This window comes from Saccopteryx bilineata, chromosome 7 (assembly GCF_036850765.1).
Source record: "Saccopteryx bilineata isolate mSacBil1 chromosome 7, mSacBil1_pri_phased_curated, whole genome shotgun sequence".
In the NCBI taxonomy this organism is placed as follows: Eukaryota; Metazoa; Chordata; class Mammalia; order Chiroptera; family Emballonuridae; genus Saccopteryx; species Saccopteryx bilineata.
This window is the reverse complement of record NC_089496.1, coordinates 70,919,750-70,942,487: the sequence shown is the minus strand read 5'-3', so window position 1 is coordinate 70,942,487 and position 22,738 is coordinate 70,919,750. Positions and strand designations below refer to the sequence as shown.

Below are 22,738 nucleotides of genomic sequence, written 5' to 3'. Positions count from 1 at the left end.
AAGCCATAAGACTGATTTTAAAGGTAATTTTTTCCTCACTCTAGTCAGATACTAGGATATAAGAAGACCAGAAAAAATGAAATAGTTACATTTTTTCATCACACCCAGATATAGTTGGGTTGCATTTTGAGACCTGATATATTTATTAGAAGGAAAGCTTGGAGACGACTTAAATGTTGTAAGAGAATAGTTTAAGAAGTTATTACATGTGCATAAAATATAATTGTATCCATTTATTAACTTATTATATGGACTATTTTAATTATACAGTAAGTGGAAATCAGGGAATAAATGTATATATACTGGAAGATCTCAGTGTTATATAAATATAAGAGGCACTAAAAGGTTAACAACAGTTACTTTGAATGGAGGAGTCTGGGTAATTTTACTTTTTTTTTTAAGAGATAGAGACAAGGAGGGAGAGAGAGAAGGAGAAAGATTAGAAGCATCAATTTATAATTGCTTCACTTTACTTGTTCATTGATTGCTTCTCATACATGCCTTGACCAAGGGGCTCCATCCAAGCCAGTGACTCCTTGCTCAAGCCAGTGACCTTGGGCTCAAGCCAGCAACCTTGGGATTGTGTCGATGATCCCGCGCTCGAGCTGGTGACCTCGGGGTTTCAAACCAGGGACCTCAGTGTCCCAGATCGATGCTCTATCCCATACATGAACACTGGTCAGGCTAATGTTACTTCTTTGTGCTCCTCTGTATTTTCCAAATTTTCTGCAATGAGGATGGAGACTTAAAACAAAGGCTAACATAGCAAGTGTCCCAAATGGATTCCTGGAGCCCCTCATTCTTCTGAAATCGACACCAACCAGCTGAAACAGGATGTAGATGACTGGGCTAAAGGACAGTGTGGGAAATGGTCATTCTTTCCTGTTCCCTGATATCCAGTTCAAGAGTGTCAGTTTGCAGGGAAGAGTCAACAGGTTATCGCTATAATTCTAGCTCTCAAAGATGAAGTGGAGCAGGAGAGCCTCTCCAAGATGGCTCCCAAATGTCGCTATTTAACATCACTCATCTTTTCATGAACATATCAGTGAGGAGTTTTCTGTGCAGAGTGACATCCGTGCTGGCTGCTCTACGAGGACACTCGATCCTGGTGTTCTAATCCTCGGAGATAAAGCTCCTTCTCCATAAGCGCCAAGGACAAAGATTTAAATACAGTCATGCCTTGATGTCTGATCAGGCAGAACAGTGTCCAGCGATCAGAGCAGGGGAGCGTGGCTGGAGGCCCCTCAAGTGACACTCAATGGAAATCCCATTGGCCTGTCTTTATTGCTGCTCTGTCAGAGGGTTTCTCCTATGATCATCAGCATGACTACATTTGCAACTTTGAATATTCAAACATCTATTTTCTAAAACTCAATGTCTTGTAAAGAGCATGGGAGGTAAAAACACCTAAGAAAGAGGACAGTGTTTGGAGGGCCTCTTAGGTACTGTAGATGCAATAAGAAACTGTTTTAGGCCCTGGCCGGTTGGCTCAGCGGTAGAGCGTCGGCCTGGCGTGTGGGGGACCCGGGTTCGATTCCTAGCCAGGGCACATAGGAGAAGCGCCCATTTGTTTCTCCACCCCCCCTTCCTCTCTGTCTCTCTCTTCCCCTCCCGCAGCCAAGGCTCCATTGGAGCAAAGATGGCCCGGGCGCTGGGGATGGCTTCTTGGCCTCTGCCCCAGGCGCTAGAGTGGCTCTGGTCGCGGCAGAGCGACCCTCCGGAGGACAGAGCATCGCCCCCTGGTGGGCAGAGCGTTGTTGCTGGTGGGCGTGCCAGGTGGATCCCGGTCGGGCGCATGCGGGAGTCTGTCTGACTGTCTCTCCCCGTTTCCAGCTTCAGAAAAATACAAAAAAAAAAAAAAAAAGAAACTGTTTTACTTATTATTTATTTCTTGGGGGAGTGTTCTCAGCACCTCTGACATCCTAGCTGCCTCTTGGAAGGTCTGTGCCCAGTGCAGAGACATCTAGTCCAGGCAAGAGCAGGTTTAATCCATTCCTAACAACGGGAAAGTTTCATGTGCTCTGGGCAAATCACCCCATGGGGTGAGCAGCAGGGGTCCATCGACTGAAAGAGGACGCTCTAATATTCTGGAATGTGAGTCTGGGTATCCCCGTAGGCACCTCTCTCTTCAAACAGTCAGCTCAATGGAAGTTTCTGTCACTCAGATTATGCCTTAGCATGGAAGTCCCTCTGGGCAGAGAGAGACCTGCCTGGGAAGCCCAGCATCCTTATACCCTAAGCCAGTGGTTCTCAAAGTGTGTGCCCTAGAAGATTTCCAGGTGCGCCCTATGGTATTCCAGAGAAATATGTGCCTGTTGGGGACCAAAAACCAACAGAGTTTTTGGAGTTTAGATTTTGGGGGGACAGAGGTGTGGGGAATTGACTATAAGCTGACAGTCTGCCCAACTCCCCACCTCACTTGCCTGATTAGGTTGCAAAAGGCTGTTAAGCTGTGATGCTGAATTGTTTACACTACCCTCCATGTTCCCCAGAAAGACTGGAGGCAAGTTTCTTTTATCCTTTATTTGGTGTAAAGTTAAGATAATATGTACAGTGGGGGTTTTCTGCACTCAACACAATTAAGAGTAAAAAGAGAGAAATTCTTCAATGTATTGACGAGAAAATTAGAGTTTGCCTTTCAAATATATGTTCAAACATTGAAGAAATCACTAGGACACATCAGGCTCGTGTTTCTCATAAACACAAGAATGAAAAAACACATTTGCGCTGGGACCTGCCGAATTTACTAAATCTTACTAAGAATGTATCTATATATATAAAAACGTAACTCTTTTGTTGTTGTTTTATTTTTTAATTCCTCTTTTTTGGGAATTCTAAGAAGCATAACTCTAAAAATGTAACATAAAAAATGTTTTTTAATGTCAGAATAAATTTAATTTTTTTATATTTATTTCATTTAATTACCCTAAAAGCATGCTTGGACTTTATATTTTTTTCTTTAATATTTGACTTAATTATTATAACATATTTCATATTTCTCAGAAATTTGTATATAGTATGCCTACAATTATTTGTAGGCTTTTTTTTTTTTTTGTATTTTTCCGAAGCTGGAAACGGGGAGAGACAGTCAGACAGACTCCCGCATGCGCCCGACTGGGATCTACCCGGCACGCCCACCAGGGACGAAGCTCTGCCCACCAGGGGGCGACGCTCTGCCCCTCCGGGGCGTCGCTCTGTTGCAACCAGAGCCACTCTAGTGCCTGGGGCAGAGGCCAAGGAGCCATTCCCAGCGCCTGGGCCATCTTCGCTCCAATGGAGCCTTGGCTGCGGGAGAGGAAGAGAGAAACAGAGAGGAAGGAGGGGGGGGTGGAGAAGCAAATGGGCGCCTCTCCTATGTGCCCTGGCCAGGAATCGAACCCGGGTACCCCGCACGCCAGGTCGACGCTCTACCGCTGAGCCAACCATTCAGGGCCTATTTGTAGGATTTTAAACGCGCCCCAACTTCAAAAAGTTTGAGAACCACTGAAGCCCTAAAAGATTGATTGTGACTTCAGGGGCTCTCTTTGGTCTGAAATAGATAGATATACTTGTAAAAATATGTGCAGGAAAGAAATTCAAGGTCAAATTAAGAAGAGTGACAAAGGGGCACTTGCCCTATCAGTTATTGGAAAATCTCATAGAACTGTACAGAAATGAAAACATCATGGTCCTACTCGGACAAGTTAGTAGTGTTTTCAACTGCTAGTCCATGGCCACCAGACATTTCAAGCCTGTCCGTGAAAGAGTTAACCACCTTGATGTGGTATGAAGATTATAGATTCAATGTTCTTAGTCAAATTTGCTTATGCTCAGGGTGATTTCTCTGCCTTAGCAGTCCCCAAAATAATTCTCCTATTTTCACCAGTGCCCAAGTATAAATAGGTCGAAAACTACTGGATTAGTGGGACCAGAATAAAAAGCCAAGAAATGTTTGCAAGTACAGTAGCCATATATATATATTTTAAAGGATATACCAAAGACAGCATTTCAAATAAGCTTTTAGGGAGGCATTTAGGTTTAAATATGACAAATTGTGGAGAGGAATATGAGGTGTACTTATAGATGAACAAGAATTAGCTTATATTTGATAACTGTGCACTCTGTGGCTTACATATATATGCTCATTTCCATGAATAAAACATACTCATTTTCTCATATCCTCATCAACTATGAGCTTTATTAGTTTTTTAAGTCCTTCCTAAAAAAATGTTATTTCCATGACGTTTTAATTTGCATTTCTCTGATTACAACTGAGATTGAATATTAAGATGTTTCCACAGTTTAAAAAATTAACTAGTTTTTAATTGAGAAAGTAATTCATGTACATGGTGAAAATATCAAACAGCATAAAAGGATACATCAGGAAATGTTTGTCTCCTTCCTGCCCTGGAGCCCCAGTCCCCGAGGCAGCCACCACGACCAGAAATATTTTGTGCGTAAACAAGCTCATTATGCAAAAAGAAATGCATTTATGTACATCTGTATCTTCCCCTTTTTTTTAATACATGAGAACATGTTTTTAGAGGAAAATACAAATTCTAAGCCCTGCCTACCGCTCAGACGTCATGTGGCCTGTTCTTTCCACTGGCCACCGTGCTCCAGCCAGACTGGCCATCTTTGTGTCCGTTGGCATTTTAAGCTCTTTCCTGCCTCTGGACTTTTTTTTCTTGCACTTTACTGCCTCAACTCAAATGGTATCTTGAGAGAAGCCTCTCCTGACCCCGTGTTCTCAAGCAGACTCAGTGCACCCAGTGGGTCACTGTCACACGCTTTTCTTGCATTTCCTTCCTAGCATCTAACCACTGTCGGAAGTGATCTCATTTCTAGGTCATCTTATTTGTTCATTGCCCTCTCTTCTACCCGGATGTAAGCTTCTTGACGGCTTGAATCTGAGAAGTTTTGTTTACCTCTGTCTGTCCAGGACCTAAGACAGTTCCTGGCATTAAGGAAATGCTTGATTAATTCAATCGTCCCTCCGTGTCTGACGATGATTGGTTCAAAGACTCCCCTGTGGATACCAAAATCTGGGGATGTTGAAGTCTCTTATATAAAATGGCATAGTATTTGCATATGATTTATGCACATTTCTCTTGTTTACTTTAAATCATCTCTAGAGTACTTATAATAAAATCTAATACAATGTAAATGCTATGTAAATAGATGTTGCATTATATTGTTTAGGGAATAATGACAAAAAAAAGTCTGTACATATTCAGTATAGATGCAGCCATCACAGGCTTAACTAAATAGTACCTGGCAGCAACAACGTAATATTTTCTTTCGATTATTTTCCATCGGCCATTTGTTGAATTATGGACGCGGAACCCACAGATTGGGAGGGCTAGCTGCATTTGTTGAATGAGTAACTGTTGGGCACACTGTATTGTTCTTTGCTGTTTCTACTTTATAATAAGTGAAATACATAGTTTGATATTGCATGCACAGTCCCTAACAGACTCTCCAAGCACTGTACTCTTTCTTAGATGCAAGGTGCAACAATTATCCTTTACTTTATTATTTATTTATTTATTTTTTTTTTCATTTTTCTGAAGCTGGAAACGGGGAGAGACAGTCAGACAGACTCCCACATGCGCCTGACCGGGATCCACCCGGCACGCCCACCATGGGGCGACGCTCTGCCCACCAGGGGGCGATAATCTGCCCATCCTGGGCGTCGCCATGTTGTGACCAGAGCCACTCTAGCGCCTGAGGCAGAGGCCAAGGAGCCATCCCCAGCGTCCGGGCCATCTTTGCTCCAATGGAGCCTTGGCTGCGGGAGGGGAAGAGAGAGACAGAGAGGAAAGCGCGGCAGAGGGGTGGAGAAGCAATTGGGCGCTTCTCCTATGTGCCCTGGCTGGGAATCGAACCCGGGTCCTCCGCACGCAAGGCCGACGCTCTACCGCTGAGCCAACCGGCCAGGGCTATCCTTTACTTTAAAAGAAACGACTCATTGTATCCAAGACTACTAGATTCCTAAACCAATACTCATTTAGAGACTAGGGTTATAACCAGAGGGTCATTCAACAGATCCACTGGACCAACCAAAAGAGTTGTGTCAAAACTCCATTTACTGCCTGGCTTCCATAAACCCATTGTAACGGGAATACCATGATGACATTTCAGGTCCTTTGGTAATCTAATCAGCAGAGACCCATATTTAATAGTTCTTTAAAATTCTGGATAGCCCCTTACCTTAGTGCACAGTTACATAGTCAATGGCCACAGATTCCTTTAGAGGAAGGACTGGAAGATTATTTAGACGTAGACTTGTGGTGGTGTTTGTGGTATAATAGGAAAAACATTGGCCTTGGCCAGTTCGCTCAGTCAGTTAGAGCATTGTCCCAAAACACCAAGGTTATGGATTTGATACCGGTCAGAGCACATACAGAAAATGACCAATAAATACACAGCTAAGTGGAACAACAAATGAATGCTTTTCTCTTCCCCTTCCTCTCTCTGTATCTCTAAAAATCAATCAATCAACCAATAATAATAATAATAATAATAATAATAAAATATTTAGTCTTTGGCATGATTCCTGGCACGAAACTCCTAAAAACCCCAGAATTTCCTTAATGATAAAGGTGATAGGAGCATTATTTATTCTAATGAGACAAGTTTCAGTGGGCCCCAAATAGCATTAGTTTGGGGACTAGTGGCCAGAAAGACCAAGACTTGATTAGAAGCTTGGAAATTTCAGCACAACCTCCCAACCTCCAGAGAGGGGAGAGGAGCTGGAGATTGAGTTAATCACCAAAGACCACTGATTTCATCCATCACGCCTGTGTAGTGAAACCTCCACAGTAACCTCAAAATGATGGGGTCAGCAGAGCATCTGGATTGGTGAATGCATCCACGTACCAGGAGGATGTCACACCCCAATTCCAATGGGATAGGAGCACCTTGCTCAGGACCCTCCCAGACCTCACCCCATTCACCTCTTCATCTGACTGTTCATTCGTATCCTTTGTAGTAACTGTAATAGTAAATATAACACCTTCCTGATTCCTTGAGTCATTCTAGCAAATTATCAAACCAGAGGAAAGGGGCTATGGGAACCCCTGGCCTTGTAGCCGAGTCAAACAAAAGAGTGGGTGCCCTGGGGACCCGATACTGAGACTGGCATCTGGAGAGGCGGGCCGAGCCCTCAAACTCGTGGAGTCTGATGCCAACTCCAGATAGTGTCATCAAAGGGGATTCAGCCCCAGTTCAATGGACTCTGGATCTGAAAAGTGACTCAGGTCTTGGTATTGACAAGGGACCATAGTTGTTCACAGCGGTGGATGACATCAGCCTTCAACTCATCAACTCTTGAAATATTTACATATAGCTGTATCATAAATCTATATTATATAGATATATAGGTATACAAGGTGGCACAAAAGTAGTTTTACAGCTGTTCATATGGAAAATAATGCAATAATAAATAAATAATAATACAAAAATAAACTATTTCTGTCCTGGCCAGATAGCTTGACTGGTTAGAGCAACATCCCAAAATGCAGAGGTTGCTGGTTCAATCCCTGGTCAGGGCACACACAGGAACAGATCGATGTTCCTGTCTCTCTGTCACTCACTTGCTAAAATCAATAAATAAAATAAATTTTTTTTTCACATACTCAACTGTAAATCTACTTTTGCCTTAGCCTGTATATAGAGATATAGATACATACTATATACAGATATAGAGATATATTATATAGATGTAGATATATCTCCCCTTTTATTTGGGAGTCTAATTTCATGGCAGTATCTGTCTACCCCATCAACTCCACAGGGCATCTCAGAGATACCAGTGGCCCCGTGCTTCCTCAGTGCCTCTGCGCCCAGTCAAGTGGCGGCTTCTCCGGTCTTATGTCACAAATCCCTCTAACACTCCCCTCATCCTGAGCTTTGTAACCATGTTCTGGATACTGTGTCAAGGAAATTCTGGCATCTCTACCTCATTGTTCTGTATGTAGCCATTTCCACATACTACGAAGAACAGCTCCAGGTTCCCTGGCTAGAATATTGAATGCCTCATCACATGGGGAATGCCCATGTCAATAAATTCTCTCCAGCCTAACCTTATTTTCCATTTCCCTGGTCAGTGACCTCAGATCCATGGCCACGTGACTGTCTGTTATCCCCCAGGGCATGTGTTGGCCAGATCTGCCATTCTTTGGGTATTTAAGCTAATTCTCTGTAAGTAGAGGCTGTACCTTCCTTCCAGCTTAGGTTGTGGTGAGAACCAATTTAATTGTCAGCCTGGATGCAATGAGTGGTGACAGAGGCAAGTCTTAAACAAATGACATCTTGCAAGTTACCTGCTTCCAGTGAGGTCCCCACAATGTCTCCAAATTAGAGGAGGGTCAGCTTCTGCTAGCCAGGAGAGTTCAGGGGAATTTGGAGTTCAAGGTTTTCAGACTCATCCTCCCACCCAATGTCCCCATCCCAGAGTCCTATGCTTTCCCTAGGGGGACCCTGAATGTGACAGGACATCAGTCAAAGCTGCACGTTCAGCCTCCTGTGGCAGTTCTATCTCCCTTCCAATCAGCTGCAGCTGTTCAGTCTGACTTTGCCATTTTCCCTGAAGCAGCAAGAGACTAGAGCACGGGTCCCCAAACGTTTTACACAGGGGGCCAGTTCACTGTCCCTCAGACCGTTGGAGGGCCGCCATATACAGTGCTTCTCTCACTGACCACCAATGAAAGAGGTGCCTCTTCCGGAAGTGCGGGGCGGGGGGGGGGCACGGATAAATGGCCATGCGGCCCTCAGGCTGTAGTTTGGGGACATCTGGACTAGAATCTCCTTAGGAACTGTAAAAAGTTCCCACGGCTTCGATTTGTTCTAAGGTGACTTTTTTTTTAAGCAAGGTTTCCAAAGTGGTTAATAAAAGTTGGCTTAGTCTACATTTGTTAGCATTATCGTCACCTCCATACCAATCAAATGCTACAGGCACTCTGTCTGCAGCTTAATTTCACCTGCACCTCACCCCCCATTAACCAGCGATGAAACCTTAGTAATATTTTGTGAGAGGGGGAGGAGAGAGATGAGAAGCATTGTTTATTGCCTTCTCATATGTGCCTTGACTGGGGGGCTGCAGCTGAGCCAGTGAACCCTTGCTCAAGCCAGCAACCTTTGGGCTCAAGCCAGTGACCATGGGATCATGTGGATGATCTCACACAGAAGCCGGCAACACTGTGCTCAAGCTGGTGAGCCTGTCCTCAAGCTGGTGACCTTGGGGTTTCAAGCCTGTGTCCTCAGTGTCCCAGGTCGATACTCTATCTACTGCACCACCACCAGTCAGGCTAAACCTCAGTAATTTTTTTTGGGGGGTATTTTTCTGAAGTTGGAAATGGGGAGGCAGTCAGACAGACTCCCGCATGCGCCCGACCAGGATCCACCCGGCATGCCCACCAGAGAGTGATGTTCCACCTATCTGGGGCGTTGCTCTGTTGCGACCAGAACCATTCTAGTGCTTGAGGCAGAGGCCACAGAGCCATCCTCAGCGCCCAGGCCATCTTTGCTCCAATGGAGCCTTGGCTGCGGGAGGGGAAGAGAGAGACAGAGAAGAAGGAGAGGGGAAGGTGTGGAGAAGCAGATGGGCGCTTCTCCTGTGTGCCCTGGCCGGGAATCGAACCCGGGACTCCTGCATGCCAGGCCGATGCTCTACCACTGAACCAACCGGCCAGGGCCTAAACCTCAGTAATTTTAATGCCACTTCATGTCAATGCTTATCACTACCCTCTTACCATAAGCAATAATGTTCTTTTTGCCATCAGAATAACAGGCAATCCAATTTCACAGTGCTTCCCTGAGAGTCTTCTTGTAAGGACCCACCCTTGGGACCAATTGTCTTTGGGAGCAAGTGGTGTGGTGTGGCCATGAGGTGAGGTGTGGAGGCTTGCTTCTGCATGCAGTCAGTTGAAGGCCAAGCAGAGTTGGTCTCCATGACAGAGAGGCTGGGACGGGGTATGTCAAAGGCCCTGAGAGAACAAGAGGCTCTGATGTGGCATGAAGAGCTGTCTGACACAAAGGCATATCATAGATTTTCTTTCCAAACGAGGCCTGCCCTATTTGCATTTATTGATGCAACGTGATGGATAGGTTTAGTTCTTATTCTGGCATCTTATTTTATGTTATGCGTTCTCTCCTGAGTGCTTCCTTTGTTTTACATCTTTCGCTCTGTGCCGTGTACGTATGTTTTCTTCGTGTTGTTTCACTGCATTGTGGCAATTTGGCATCTACTATAGTTCTGGAACCACTAGACTTGGTCAGATAAGACATGTCAGGTATGCTAAGATGTGATCTGATGCATAAAACCTGACTCCATGCACACACGTGTGTCTCCTTTGTTTTCCTATTAGTTAGCCTGCACCCTCCAGGGATCCCAATAAATTCTATATTGCCCAATGCTCATCAAGGTAAAAAGCCCTGGATAGATAGCTGCTTGGTTAGAGCATTGTCCTAATAAGTAAAGGTTGCAGGTTGGATCCCCGGTCAGGGCACATACAGGAACAGATCAATGTTTCTGTCTGTTTGTCTCTCTCACACTCTCTCTCTCTCTCCCCTTCCTCTCTCTCTAAAATCAATTAATATTATTTTAAGAGGAAAAGAATGTTAATGTGTTTATAATTCCTTGCATAGCTTTAGCGAGAACACTCCGGAAAGAACTTTCATTTTGACAATGGTTAACAAGAACCAATCCTCTACTTAAAATTTTACCTGTCTGATGAGGGGGAAATTTTCTGCCACCAGCTTCTGGCTCTTTATGTTTCACATTTTGTTCCTTCTCCAGTCCCCACAGGCACTGCTGGACACGTTTTAATGTGACAGGACCCTTTACCTGGCTCCTGCGTGTCACATGTTTTGTGCCTTATACCACATGTTTTGTGCCTCAGCACAGAGGGTGGTAGGGTGCTCCTAAACTGGTACGGCAAGGTAAAAATGGAATTCTGGATGGGAGAGGCTACAGTCCACATAAATCTATTCCGTGAAACCCAAACTGAGCATGTCCCATGTCAACGTTCCCTCTCTCAGATCCATTCCACCATTATCCAATATGAGATAAAGAAGAATTCCAAGCAAAAAGATCGTGACAGCATCCAAATACCTTACCTATGAAAATGTGACCAAACCACTTGCCCACATGAACACATTGTCCATGGAACAGAGGGGTCTAAAGCTTAGGCTGTCTCCATGTTGTACCTGGTGGTTTATAATTCAATACAGAGACAATAATAACCTACAAATAGGTGTAAGAAAGTCCAACAGTGTTCTTTGTTTTTCCTACAATCATTCATGTTTTTTAGGAAATAAATATCAAAACCTTTCCCAAAAAAATGTTTGCTTAATTTTTTAGGTTCCCTGTCTTGCTGGTGCCTGGTCGGCCGTTCGTGCTGATGGGTGAAGTTACGGAGCTCAGTAAACAGGAGATTATGCTCCCCAAAAAAGGACTTGCAGCAGGACATAGTCTGTATCTGTACTGTCCACAATGGTAGCCACGAGCCACATGTTGCTAGCTACTCAGCAGTTGAAATGTGTCTAGGCCCTGGCTGGGTGGCTCAGTGCATCAAGTGTTGTCCCAGCATGCCAAGGTCACAGGTTTGATCCCTGGTCATGGCACTTATGAGAGGCACTCAATGAGTGTACAACTAAATGGAACAATTAAGTAGAACAATGAGTTTATGCTTCTCTCTCTCTATCCCACCTCAACTTCCTTTTTCTGTCTCAAATCAATGGAAAAAAAATTTTTTTAATTCTTCAGTGAGAATGAAGAATTGAATTTCAAATTTTATTTAGGCTTAATTAATTAAAATTTAAATTTGAATAGCATATGTGGCTAGCAGCTACCATATAAGGCAGCAATGATTTGGTGCCATTTGAGGGGAAAAATGACACAGACAGGGGAAGGAGGAGGGGGAACCCCAGTCATGTGGCTGTGACCAGACTGGGGAGTTTTTGAGTTTGTTTTTTAAACCATTTTATTGAGGTCTGACTGACATACAGAAAGCGGTGTATATTTAACGTGTACAGCATGATGAGTTCGGAGAGAAGTGTATACCCATGAAACCCTCCCCACAATTTATGCCATGAACATAGCCATCACCTCTGAAAGTTTCCTCTGGTCTTCTTACTTATTCATTATTGTTTTGTGTGTATGATCAGAGCACTTTACATCATCTCAGTCCTCTTAGTAAACTTTTCAGTACATAATACAATATTGTTAACAACAGGCACGGTGCTATCCAGTAGCTCTCTAGGTCTTACTCATCTTGTATACCTGAAACTTTGTACTCTGTAATATTACCTCCCTGTTTCCCCTTCCCCCAGCCCCTAGCAACCACCATTCTACCTACTCTCTGCTTCTATGAGTTTGATTATTCTATATTCCAATTATTTATGCATTCATTGGTTGATTCTTGTATGTGCCCTGACCAGGGATCGAACGTGCAACCTTGGTATGTCAGGATGATGCTCTAACCAACTGAGCTACTCAGCCAGGGCTTGACTATTTTATATTCCTTATGTAAAAGAGATCATGTACTGTTTGTTTGTCTTTCTGTGCCTGGCTTCTTTCAGGTCCATGTTCATCCATGTTGTTACATTTGGCAGGGTTATTTTTCGAGGCTGATAAATAGTATTCCATTGTATCCAGATACCACATTTTTTTTTTCTTTTCTTTTTTCGTTTTTTAAGATTTACTATTGATTTTAGAGGGGAGAGAGAGAGAGAGAGAGAGAGAGTGAGTAACGGTGGGGAGGAGTGGAAACATCAAGTCGTTGTAGTTGCTTCTCGTATGTGCCTTGCCAGGCAAGCCTGGGGTTTTGAACCAACGACCTCAGCATTCCAGGTCGATGCTTTATCCACTGCGCCACCACAGGTCAGGCACCATATTTTCTTTATCCATTAATCCACAGATTGCTTCTATGTCTTGGCTGTTGTGAATAATGCCGCAGGAACATGGGAGTGAAGATGTGCCTTTGAGGTCCTGGTTTCAATTCCTTTGGATAAATACCCAACAGTGAGAATGCTAGATTATAAGGTAGTCTGTTTTTAATTTCCTGGGAAACTTCTGTACTGTTTTCTAGAGTGGCTACACCAATTTACAGTCCTACCAACAGTGCACCAAGGTTCCCTTTTCCATATCCTTGCTAACACCTACCTCGTCATTTTTGTTTTGTTTTTACTTCTCAATTTTAGAGAGAGATAGGAAGAAAAAGAGAGAGAGAGAGAAACATCGATTTGTTGTTTCACTTATTCATGCATTCCTTGGTTGGCTCCTGTGTGTGCCCTGACCAGGGATTGTACTTACAATCCTTGGCACATTGGGATGGTGCTCTAACCAACTGAGCACCTGACCAGGGCTCTTTTTTTTTTTTTTTTTTTTCTGAAGCTGGAAATGGGGAGAGACAGTCAGACAGACTCCCGCATGCGCCCGACCGGGATCCACCCGGCACGCCCACCAGGGGCGACGCTCTGCCCACCAGGGGGCGATGCTCTGCCCCTCCGGGGCATCGCTCTGCCGCGACCAGAGCCACTCTAGCGCCTGGGGCAGAGGCCAAGGAGCCATCCCCAGCGCCCGGGCCATCTTTGCTCCAATGGAGCCTCAGCTGCGGGAGGGGAAGAGAGAGACAGAGAGGAAGGAGGGGGCGGGTAGAGAAGCAAATGGGCGCTTCTCCTATGTGCCCTGGCCGGGAATAGAACCCGGGTCCCCCGCACGCCAGGCCGACGCTCTACTGCTGAGCCAACTGGCCAGGGCCACCAGGGCTCTTTTTTGTGTGTGACAGAGACAGGGACAGATAGGGACAGACAGACAGGAAAGGAGAGAGATGAGAAGCATCAATTCTTCTTTGTGGCACAGTTGTTCATTGATTGCTTTTTCATATGTGCCTTGACGTGGGTGGGGGGAGGGCTACAGCAGAGCGAGTGACCCCTTACTCAGGCCAGTGACCTTGGGCTCAAGCTGGTGAGCCTTGCTCAAACCAGACGAGCCTACACTCAAGCTGGCAACCTCAGGATTTCGAACCTGAGTCCTCTGTGTCCCAGTCCAATGCTCTATCCACTGCGCCACCGCCTGGTCAGGCAATGTCATCATTTTTATAATAGCTATTCTAACAGGTGTAAGGTGATATCTCATTGTGGTTTTGGTTTGCATTTTCCTGATGATGGCTGAGCAGCTTTTCAAATACTTGTTGGCCATTTGATGTCTTTTTTGGAGAAATATCTTTTCAGTTTCTTTGTCCGTATTTTAATTGGGTTATTTGTTTTTTTGCTACTGAGTTATAGGAGTTTCATAGCATGTATAGTTTTGAAAAGTGAGAGAGCCAAAGAACAGTTCTGCCCAGAGGGGCTCCCTACTGGAGTTCTATGTCCTTCCTTCTCAGACATTTTTGGAGCAGCCAGGTAGGCCAGACAGGGGATGGGCAGACCAATCCATTAGGCACAATGCCTAGGACCCATGAAATGTCTTAATTTCTTTTAAAATCAGAACAAAAAAACAAATTTGGGGACCAAAGAGAATGTTTCAATATATAACAATATATTCATCTTTATGTCAACTCAGTCATAAAATATAATTTTTAAAATATTTGGCCCTGGCCAATTGGCTCAGTGGTATAACATCAGCCAGCGTGTGAATGTCCAGGGTTTGATTTCCAGTCAGGGCACACAAGAAAAGCAACCATCTGTTTCTCCACCCCTCTTCCTTCTCTCTATCTCTCTTCCCCTCCTTCAGCCATGGTTCAATCTAGCACATCTATCTGGGCACTGAGGATGGCTCCATGGAGTACTCCTCCTCAGGTGCTAAAAATAGCTTGGTTGCAAGCATGACCCCATATGGGCAGAGCATCGGCCCCAGATGGTGGTTGCTAGGTGGATCCCGGTTGGGGAGCATGTGGGAGTCTGTCTCTATCTCCCCTCTTCTCACTTGGAGAAAGAAGGAAAAAAATTTTAATGTTGGAAAGAACCCTGGAAAACAAACATACTCAAGACCAACAAAAGTCATGTGTGTATGTGGGGGAGGGAGGAACGGAGTGTTTCTTCTACTACTGACAGCTCTTCTTGGGCTACCAGGTATCTATCTGGCCACCTTCCCTTTGAAAGCTTCCTCAGAGGCCACACCTGGGCGCCATGTATGGGTCCACCTGCCCCAGATCTTGACATAAAGGAGTCAACAAAAGTACCAAGGCTCTGCAAAACATCCCTGGGTCAGAAGAGACCCCGGTGCCCAGGCTTGGTCAGCGCTTCCCTAGATGGGTACATACTTGGACAAAGCAGTAGGGAGCTGGGCAGGGGTCCAAGAACGGTGAGGGAGGACAGAGGGACGATGCTGTGTTATAGAGAGTTTATTAATCTTTCCAGCCCCTCTGAGACTAACCCCATTTTACAGAGGAGGACTCACGGGCTCAGAGAGACTGAGGAACTTGCCAGAGCTCACCCAGCTGGGGTTCCAAATCTTGGTAAGTCCTTCATCTGACACTCAAGCCTAGGCTCCTCCGTCCCAGATCCCTGGAACCTCAGCCACTGTGGGACCTCGGGCCAGGCCTAAAGAGCAGCCGTGCTCAATGCCCGCCCCTCCCTAATGCCTTTTCCCTTGTCTCCATTCTCTCTGAACTGATCCTATATGATCTGTGGTACTCAATTTCTCCTTTGTGCGTCTGTTGGGGCGGGGGGGGGGGTCGCTCTCTAATAGTGGAAGAGGGAGAGAAAAGGGAAGGAAGTCCTACGGCCCCAGGGTCTTCCCGGAAGCCCCCTCCCACCGCGCGAGGACCCCTCGGGCGGGAATGTGGCTCGGCCCCTTTAAGTCCCGCCCAGGAACTCCGGGGCCACCGCTCCCTTCCCGGATCTGCAGCCTGGAATCGCTGGGCTCGGTGCGGCTTCCCCGCGCGTCCCCTCGCGGTGTCCCGGGGTCCTAGCACAGCGGCCTGGGAAGAATGAGCCGTATCTACCAAGACAGCGCGCTCCGGAACAAGGCGGTGCGGAGCGCACAGCTGCGCGGAGCTTGGGAGTCCGTCGCCCACCAGGGGTAAACCCATCTCGTCCCTCCCTGCGCCTCCGCCCGGCCTCCCGCCGGCTTGGAGCCTGGGCGCCGGGATCGGGGAGGGACGCTGGGTCGGGGTGCTGGTGAAAGGAAGGGCCGGCGGTGCCAAAGCACCTCCAGCGCTCCCCTCACCTCTCTATCCGCAGCGCACTCCTAAGACACAGATCGGCTGAAATCCCCTCTGAGATCCTTGGGAGAAGGTCGAGTCTCGACTCCCAAATAGGACTCAAAAAATGGTGCTCGGTTCCCAAGACCTTTGTCTCCACCCCAGCCCCAGGGCCGTAAACTCCAGCCACTTGCCAGGCTGCAGTACTTTCCTTCAGGCCTTTGCACAGGCTGTACCTGGCTCCAGAAGGGACAGTATTGTGCTGTGACCGGAACGGCGGTGTCAGGCTGAAGGGCGGGTGTGGGATGATGGGAAGGCCAGGCTTGCCATCTGGGACGCCCCGGAGGTTGTGAGAACGACTGGACCATTTCATTTGCAATGAGTATTGAAGGGGTGGATAGGGAGCTGTCACATTTCAACCCGTCCCTGCAGCTGTTCCACCTCCTCTCCCATTTCTGTGGTTCCCAGAAAGAAAGCCCACAGGTTCTGCTTTCATGAAAACTGGAACAAGGAAGTGGGGTCCAGCTCCTGGCAGTGGGGACCGTGCGCTCTTAGGCCATGGGCTTCTCTACCTCTGAAGTGGTTGAGAACAGGAATGTGAAAGTGCTTTAAAATAGGTGAAAAGGAAAGATATTATTATTATTATTATTATTATTATTAAATGGGAGGCAAGGAGGCAGAGAGACAGACTCTTGCATGCTCCCCCATGGGGATCCATGGGCAAGATGCTCGCTCATCTAGGGCAGTGGTTGGCAATCGGTGGCTCATGAGCCACATGTGGCTCTTTGGCCCCTTGAGTGTGGCCAGCTTAGGAGTACCCTAATTAAGTTAATAACAATGTACCTACCTATATAGTTTAAGTTTAAAAAATTTGGCTCTCAAAAGAAATTTCATCGTACTGTTGATATTTGGCTCTGTTGACTAATGAGTTTGCTGACCACTGACCACTGATAGGGCGTACCTCCGCAACCAGGTATTTTAGCGCCTGAGGCCAGGCCATGGACCTATCTTCAGGACCCCAGGCCAACTAGCTCCAACCATTCAGCTTTGGCTGTGGTAGGTGGAGAGAGAGAGAGAGAGAAGGGGGAGGGGGAAGGGTGGAGAAGCAGATGGTAACTTCTCCAGTGTGCCCTGACCAGGAATCAAACCCAGGACTTCCACATGCCAGGCCAATGCTCTTCCACTGAGCCAACTGGTCAGGGCCAAGGAAAGATACTTTATAGCAACTTAGACACCCCTCCTAATTTGGTTAAATAAAAAAGTGAAATCACTTATATTTATTAAAAGCTGAATTGTTTACCAGACACCTTTGTGTACCTGATCTTATGCCATCATTGTAGAAACAGAGCGAGGCAGCTGTTACTCTCCCATTCCCCCCTCCCCCCCAAGCTGGAAACGGGGAGGCAGTCAGACAGACTCCTGCATGCGCCCAACAGGGATCCACCCGGCATGTCCACCAGGGGGCAATGCTCTACCTCTCTGGGGCGTAGCTCTGTTGCATCCAGAGCCATTCTAGCGCCTGAGGCAGAGGCCACAGAGCCATACCCAGTGCCCATCTCTGCTCCAATGGAGCCTCTGCTACGGGAGGGGAAGAGAGAGACAGAGAGGAAGGAGAGGGGGAGGGGTGGAGAAGCAGATGGGCACTTCTGTGTGCCCTGGCCGGGAATCAAACCCGGGACTCCTGCATGCCAGGCCGACGCTCTACCACTGAGCCAACCGGCCAGGGCCTACTCTCCCATTTTATAGATAAGAAGACTGAGGCTCTGGTTATAGGACTCCCTACAGGAGTGGCCACAGCTTGGTCTCGCAGCCTAGGTTTCCCTCCTACCCTTTGGGCAGTGCCCTAGCTTTTGGGACTCTCAAAGGAATGGAGGCCCCATGTGGGAAGCACAGAGAAAGGGCCTGCTTGGTGGGCCAGGTGAATAGGAGATACACATGGGAGTTTCTTCTTTCCAGTGCAGACTCTGACCTGGGCCATCGAAGTTGTGGCTCTTTCCTGAGGACTAGCAGGACCAGCTGATCCCTCCATTTTCTCTCATCCCTAGGGGGAACGGTGTCCTGCTGGAGGGAGAACTGGTTGATGTGTCTCGGCACAGCATCGTGGACGCCCATGGCAGGAAGGTGAGGATGATGTGGGGCACCTGCAGGAACAGACACTGGCCTCATGGTCCTCACCCACCAGGGCATCTCCCTGTGCTTGGCTGGCCAGCGCCAACCCTTGGGGTCCAGCTCTTTCCTTGAGGGACTCACAGGGCAGGTGGGAGGTGGGTTGGGAGATTAGCAGCCAGAAGGAACAACCGAGTGGAAGGGGATCAAATACAGCATGCTAGGCTGCGGGCAGATGGGAGGGTCTGGGTTCTTGCTGAGAAGACAAAGCAGGGCCTGAACTCAAGTGGTGTGTTTGGGGCAGAGGTTGTGAGGGTTGAGAACAGGAAGGGGTGTGGTGAGTGGTTCGGGCCTGAGGCTATGAATGCCGAGTGGGCTGCAGCTCAGAAGAGGGCTGGTTGCCTGGCTGGGTTGGGCAGGATAAATGGCTCTATTCTGGGTGGACTGAGGGGTGTCTCCTGCCCCCTGATCTGGTGGTTCCCATTGCTTGTCCTGATGGACAAGGTCCGAGCAAGGTCTCAGCCTGTGTGGGTTTGGGGTCAGCAGTGACCTTCCCCTTTCTGGGTATCAACTCTGTTCCCAGGAAGTCCTGTGTACTTTGAATTTTTTTGGAATTGAATTACTTTAAATGCACTGGTGGAGTTTGCTGTTAGAAGAGCTTTGAAGTAACTTCATTTGCAAAGTGGTGAATCCCTTGGCATGGGCTCGCTCATCTTTTAACATCACTCCGTGCTGCTGCCCATTTTTGGAATTTTGGGTTTTTATAAAACAAGTCATCATGTGTGGACGCGTGGGGAGCACTGGGGTGGGAGGAGGTTTGTTTTGTTCTGCGCCTTTGTTTCCAGTGTGAAGTCTACATCGCTGACACTGCCCAGGGCTTCAGTTCCCATGTCTGTCCCCTCTCCCTTTGCCCTGTCACCCTTCTGGGGTCATGCTCTTTATCACCATCTCATCTCAGGCGTCTGCAGACACACCTGGTGTCCACCATCTGGTACTTGTCTGCCTCTCTTTCCTGAGTGCTAGTTCTGAATGTCCACCCCCTTTTTCAATGTGCTGACAACCTATCTCCTTGGTCTCTAGAACTGAGCTCACCAAAACCCCATCTCCAGGTGGGTCAGAGCCCCAGTGCCACAGGGAGCCAGTTTCTCACTGCCTCCCCTGGGAACTTCCTCTATGACCAGCTTAGCTAGCTTCATGCAAGAGATGCTTGGCTGCACCATGCCCTTCCTAGCACACAGGTTAGCAGTGTGGGCACACGTGGAACCCCCAGTCAGTCTTACTGGGAGAGCCCAGCAGTAGCCCCATGATGGTGTGGTCTCCTTGGCTGCCTTCAGACAAGCAGGGCATTCTCTTAGCTCCTCTCCAAACTTGCCTCCTCTGAGTTCCTTGTTCCTGATGAGAGTGCCTGCCCTCCCCACCCCCCACCTGCAAACCTCCACTGTCTTTTCTTCCCCCAAGTAAGAAGTGCCTGGTCCTGTTGGGCTCTACCTTGGCTATCCCATCCTCTGCCTTCCCTCCCTCTTTCCATGGCCATTCACCTCACACGGGTGCTCAGGAATTCAGCCTGCCCTTATTAAACCTGGCACCTGCCTCTCCTGCCTTCTGGCTGCCCCCAACGCTTGTTCGTGCTGCCCTCCTGTTTCCTGAGGGCCTTACTGCTGCCCACAACCTTTCAGGATTCCTTCTTGTTCACCAAATAGAATCCAGAGTGCCAATGCCAGCTCAAAGCTTGTCTCAAACCAATCCCACTTCCATTCCCATCCTGGGCTCCCACGAGGCCTCCATGGGCCCTAGGTTGCTCAGCCACTCGGACCTTGACTTTTATGTATCTGTTACTGTTCTTCATACGCCCTTATTCCCGCAATTGCAGGTCTCTCCACATTCAAGACCTCATCTTTGCTGTTTCTTCCAGAAGGCAGTTTCCTCCTCTCTGGTCCCTGGGAGCACTTCGCCACCTGCTTTGATTAGAACAGCTGGCAGCCAGAATTACAACACTCTTCATGCTCTTTGCTGTGTTTGTTCCTTCATTATCTTACCGAACCCGTATGACGTTCCTGAGAGCAGATACCACACTGTCTCCATGAGACAGGGGAAACTGAGGCTAGGATTTGCCCCAGGCCCCACCTCTATTGGAAGAGGCACAGTGGCTGCCTTCACTCAGAACTTCTAGTCAGTGCCCAGGGCACCTTAACTGCTTCCATGCCTGCTTTGTGGTCTTCGGGGCCCTTGGCGCTTGGGTTAGGGTTGTCTGAATATATTTTCTGTCTCGGCTGTGTGGGGGCCTTGGGGTCAGGCCGTGGGCCCCCCCATCATGGACATCTAGCATGGTTCATTGTGTGTGGCAGATGCTCTATTAAACACACGGATGAACGAGTGAATGAATGGATATTGGAGTGCGGATCTGCACAGCTTGAATATCTTTGGAGCTGAGAGTGGGCTTCCGGGGTAGAGAGTGAGGTTGGGGAGGCTGCATATGAGCCCTGTGGGGATTGTGTGTATGTTAGAGGGTGGGGGAGTGGAGCAGCCCCCTCACTCTCTCTGCCTGCCCCCCAGGAGCGCTACTACGTGCTGTATGTCCGGCCTAGTTGTATCCATCGTCGTAAGTTCGACCCCAAAGGAAATGAAATCGAGCCCAACTTCAGCGCCACCAGGAAGGTGAACACGGGCTTCCTCATGTCATCCTACAGTAGGTACCTCTGCCCTTCCTCCCTCCAGCCCTCCTACACTCTGGCCTTCCTTTGTCTCCGGGGGTCTCTTGGCCCCTAGAAAGTGTCTTTTTCAGCATGGTTGTCTTTAAAGCGTATGTCCAGCCTGACGGTCCCCTACTAGACTCCTTCCTGTACCCTATCAGAGGATCCCAGTCCCCCCCCCCCTCAGTCTGGCAGAATCGTCCAGAAACCTGACTCTGGGTTCTAGCTGCCTTTGTGAAGAGCCCAGACCAGGACCCAGGTGGCCTCCACTTTCCTACCAAAATTCTCATTTGGTTCTTGGGACTTTTTTTCTCTTTCCGGTTTTAGCAGTAGAAGGAACTCTGCTGTCTGCCCTGTGTGAAGTTTTCAGGTTGAGTGGGAGTGCATCCACCCCTCTAGCATTGCATTCGTTCGTGTGTTCTGTGGTTCATTAGTTCTCTGAATATTTAATGAGCACCTACCATGAGCCAGGCCAAGAGCTCATGCCTGGACCTCCTCTGTCATGGGCTCCTTGGTGAGTCCTGGAAGAATGGGTGCTCAGTCCGACCTTCAGGAGGTTGTGAGCATGTAAAACACTCAGCCTTTGCCTCACGGAGGTGGTACAGCAGATGGAGCAATGTCCTGGGATGCTGAGGTCCCCGAGGTTGCCGACCTGAGCGCAGGCTCACCAGCTTGAGTGTGAGGTTGCTGGCTTGAGCGTGGGATTATAGACATGACCTCATGGACACTGGCTTGAGCCCAAAGGTCACTGGCTCTGCTGGAACCCCTTGGTCAAGGCATGTATGAGAAAGCAATCAATGAACAACTAAAGTGACACAACTACAAGTTGATGCTCCTCATCTCTCTCCCTTCCTGTCTCTCTGAAGAAAAGAAATCCTCTGAGCCCTTAACTGGCTGCTGAGGCCTTCCCTAAGTGCTGTTCTTTCAGTGGGAATAATCCTCTGTGCTGTGTGTCTGCAGAGGTGGATGCCAAGGGGGACACAGACAGACTCACGCCGGAGGCACTGAAGGAGCTGGTAAATAAGCCAGAGCTGCTTGCCCTGACGGAGAGCCTCTCGCCCGAGCAGACGGTGGCGTTCTGGATGCCTGAGTCAGAGATGGAGGCGCTGGAGCTGGAGCTCGGGGCTGGAGTACGGCTGAAAACTAGAGGCGATGGCCCCTTCCTGGGTGAGCAGTGCAGCCCTCACTGTGGCATCATGTTCACATTTAGCCTGCGAGGCATCCTGGCCTCCTGTTCTATCCCCCCCCAACCCCTCCTGCCTAGAGCTCACAGGAACAGGCCACATCTGGCCTCTGTGGGGACATGACCCCTTGAGATTTTTCCCTAAACCCCTAGACAAGTGCACTGAGGCCAACAGCCTAGACACCTGTGGTACTGCCGCCCAATCCCGTGTTCCCTGTGGAAGGCTTCTCCTATCTGGTACCTTGGGGGTCACTCCAGGGTCTCCCTGAGGTCCACACCCAGGCCTCACAGACACCAGCAGAATGGGCCAGCACCCACTATGTTTCTGCCACAGAGAGAGAGAGACCACTCAACTTCTTCCTTTCTTTCAGATTCATTAGCCAAACTTGAGGCTGGAACAGTGACCAAGTGTAATTTTGCTGGTGATAGAAAGACAGGGACATCATGGACAGACAACATCATGGCCCAAAAGTCTTCCGCGGGGACCACGGTGGAAAGCCGCGAGCAGGGGGACGGGGCGGAGGACGCAGAGTGGGTAGGTAAAAGGCAACGGCCGTGGACTTGGTGTTGGTGTGCTTTATCTCCTGGCGGGAGTTTTATATCAATACATACTAGTGGTGGTTGTGTGT

General features: G+C 48.0%; 1 protein-coding gene and 1 non-coding gene across 3 annotated transcripts in view; one reads left to right on the top strand and one right to left on the bottom strand.

The window, feature by feature from the left end:
* Positions 1-5,846: 5,846 nt before the first annotated feature.
* On the bottom strand, positions 5,847-5,922 carry TRNAA-UGC (transfer RNA alanine (anticodon UGC)). Its single transcript has one exon. It is a non-coding gene; the product is annotated as a tRNA-Ala (tRNA).
* Positions 5,923-15,804: 9,882 nt separating this feature from the next.
* The window catches only part of LOC136311038 (AP-3 complex subunit sigma-2), a 63,845-nt gene continuing 56,911 nt past the window's right edge, over positions 15,805-22,738 (top strand). Inside the window, exons 1-5 of one of the 2 annotated variants that reach the window (XM_066240186.1) lie at positions 15,805-16,009; positions 18,176-18,251; positions 20,790-20,922; positions 21,887-22,093; positions 22,481-22,644. In XM_066240186.1, the coding sequence (XP_066096283.1) occupies positions 15,918-16,009; positions 18,176-18,251; positions 20,790-20,922; positions 21,887-22,093; positions 22,481-22,644 (672 nt within the window). In that variant the 5' untranslated portion in view covers positions 15,805-15,917. The remainder of the gene's footprint in view (positions 16,010-18,175; positions 18,252-20,789; positions 20,923-21,886; positions 22,094-22,480; positions 22,645-22,738) is intronic. The other variant, XM_066240185.1, reaches the window with a different exon arrangement.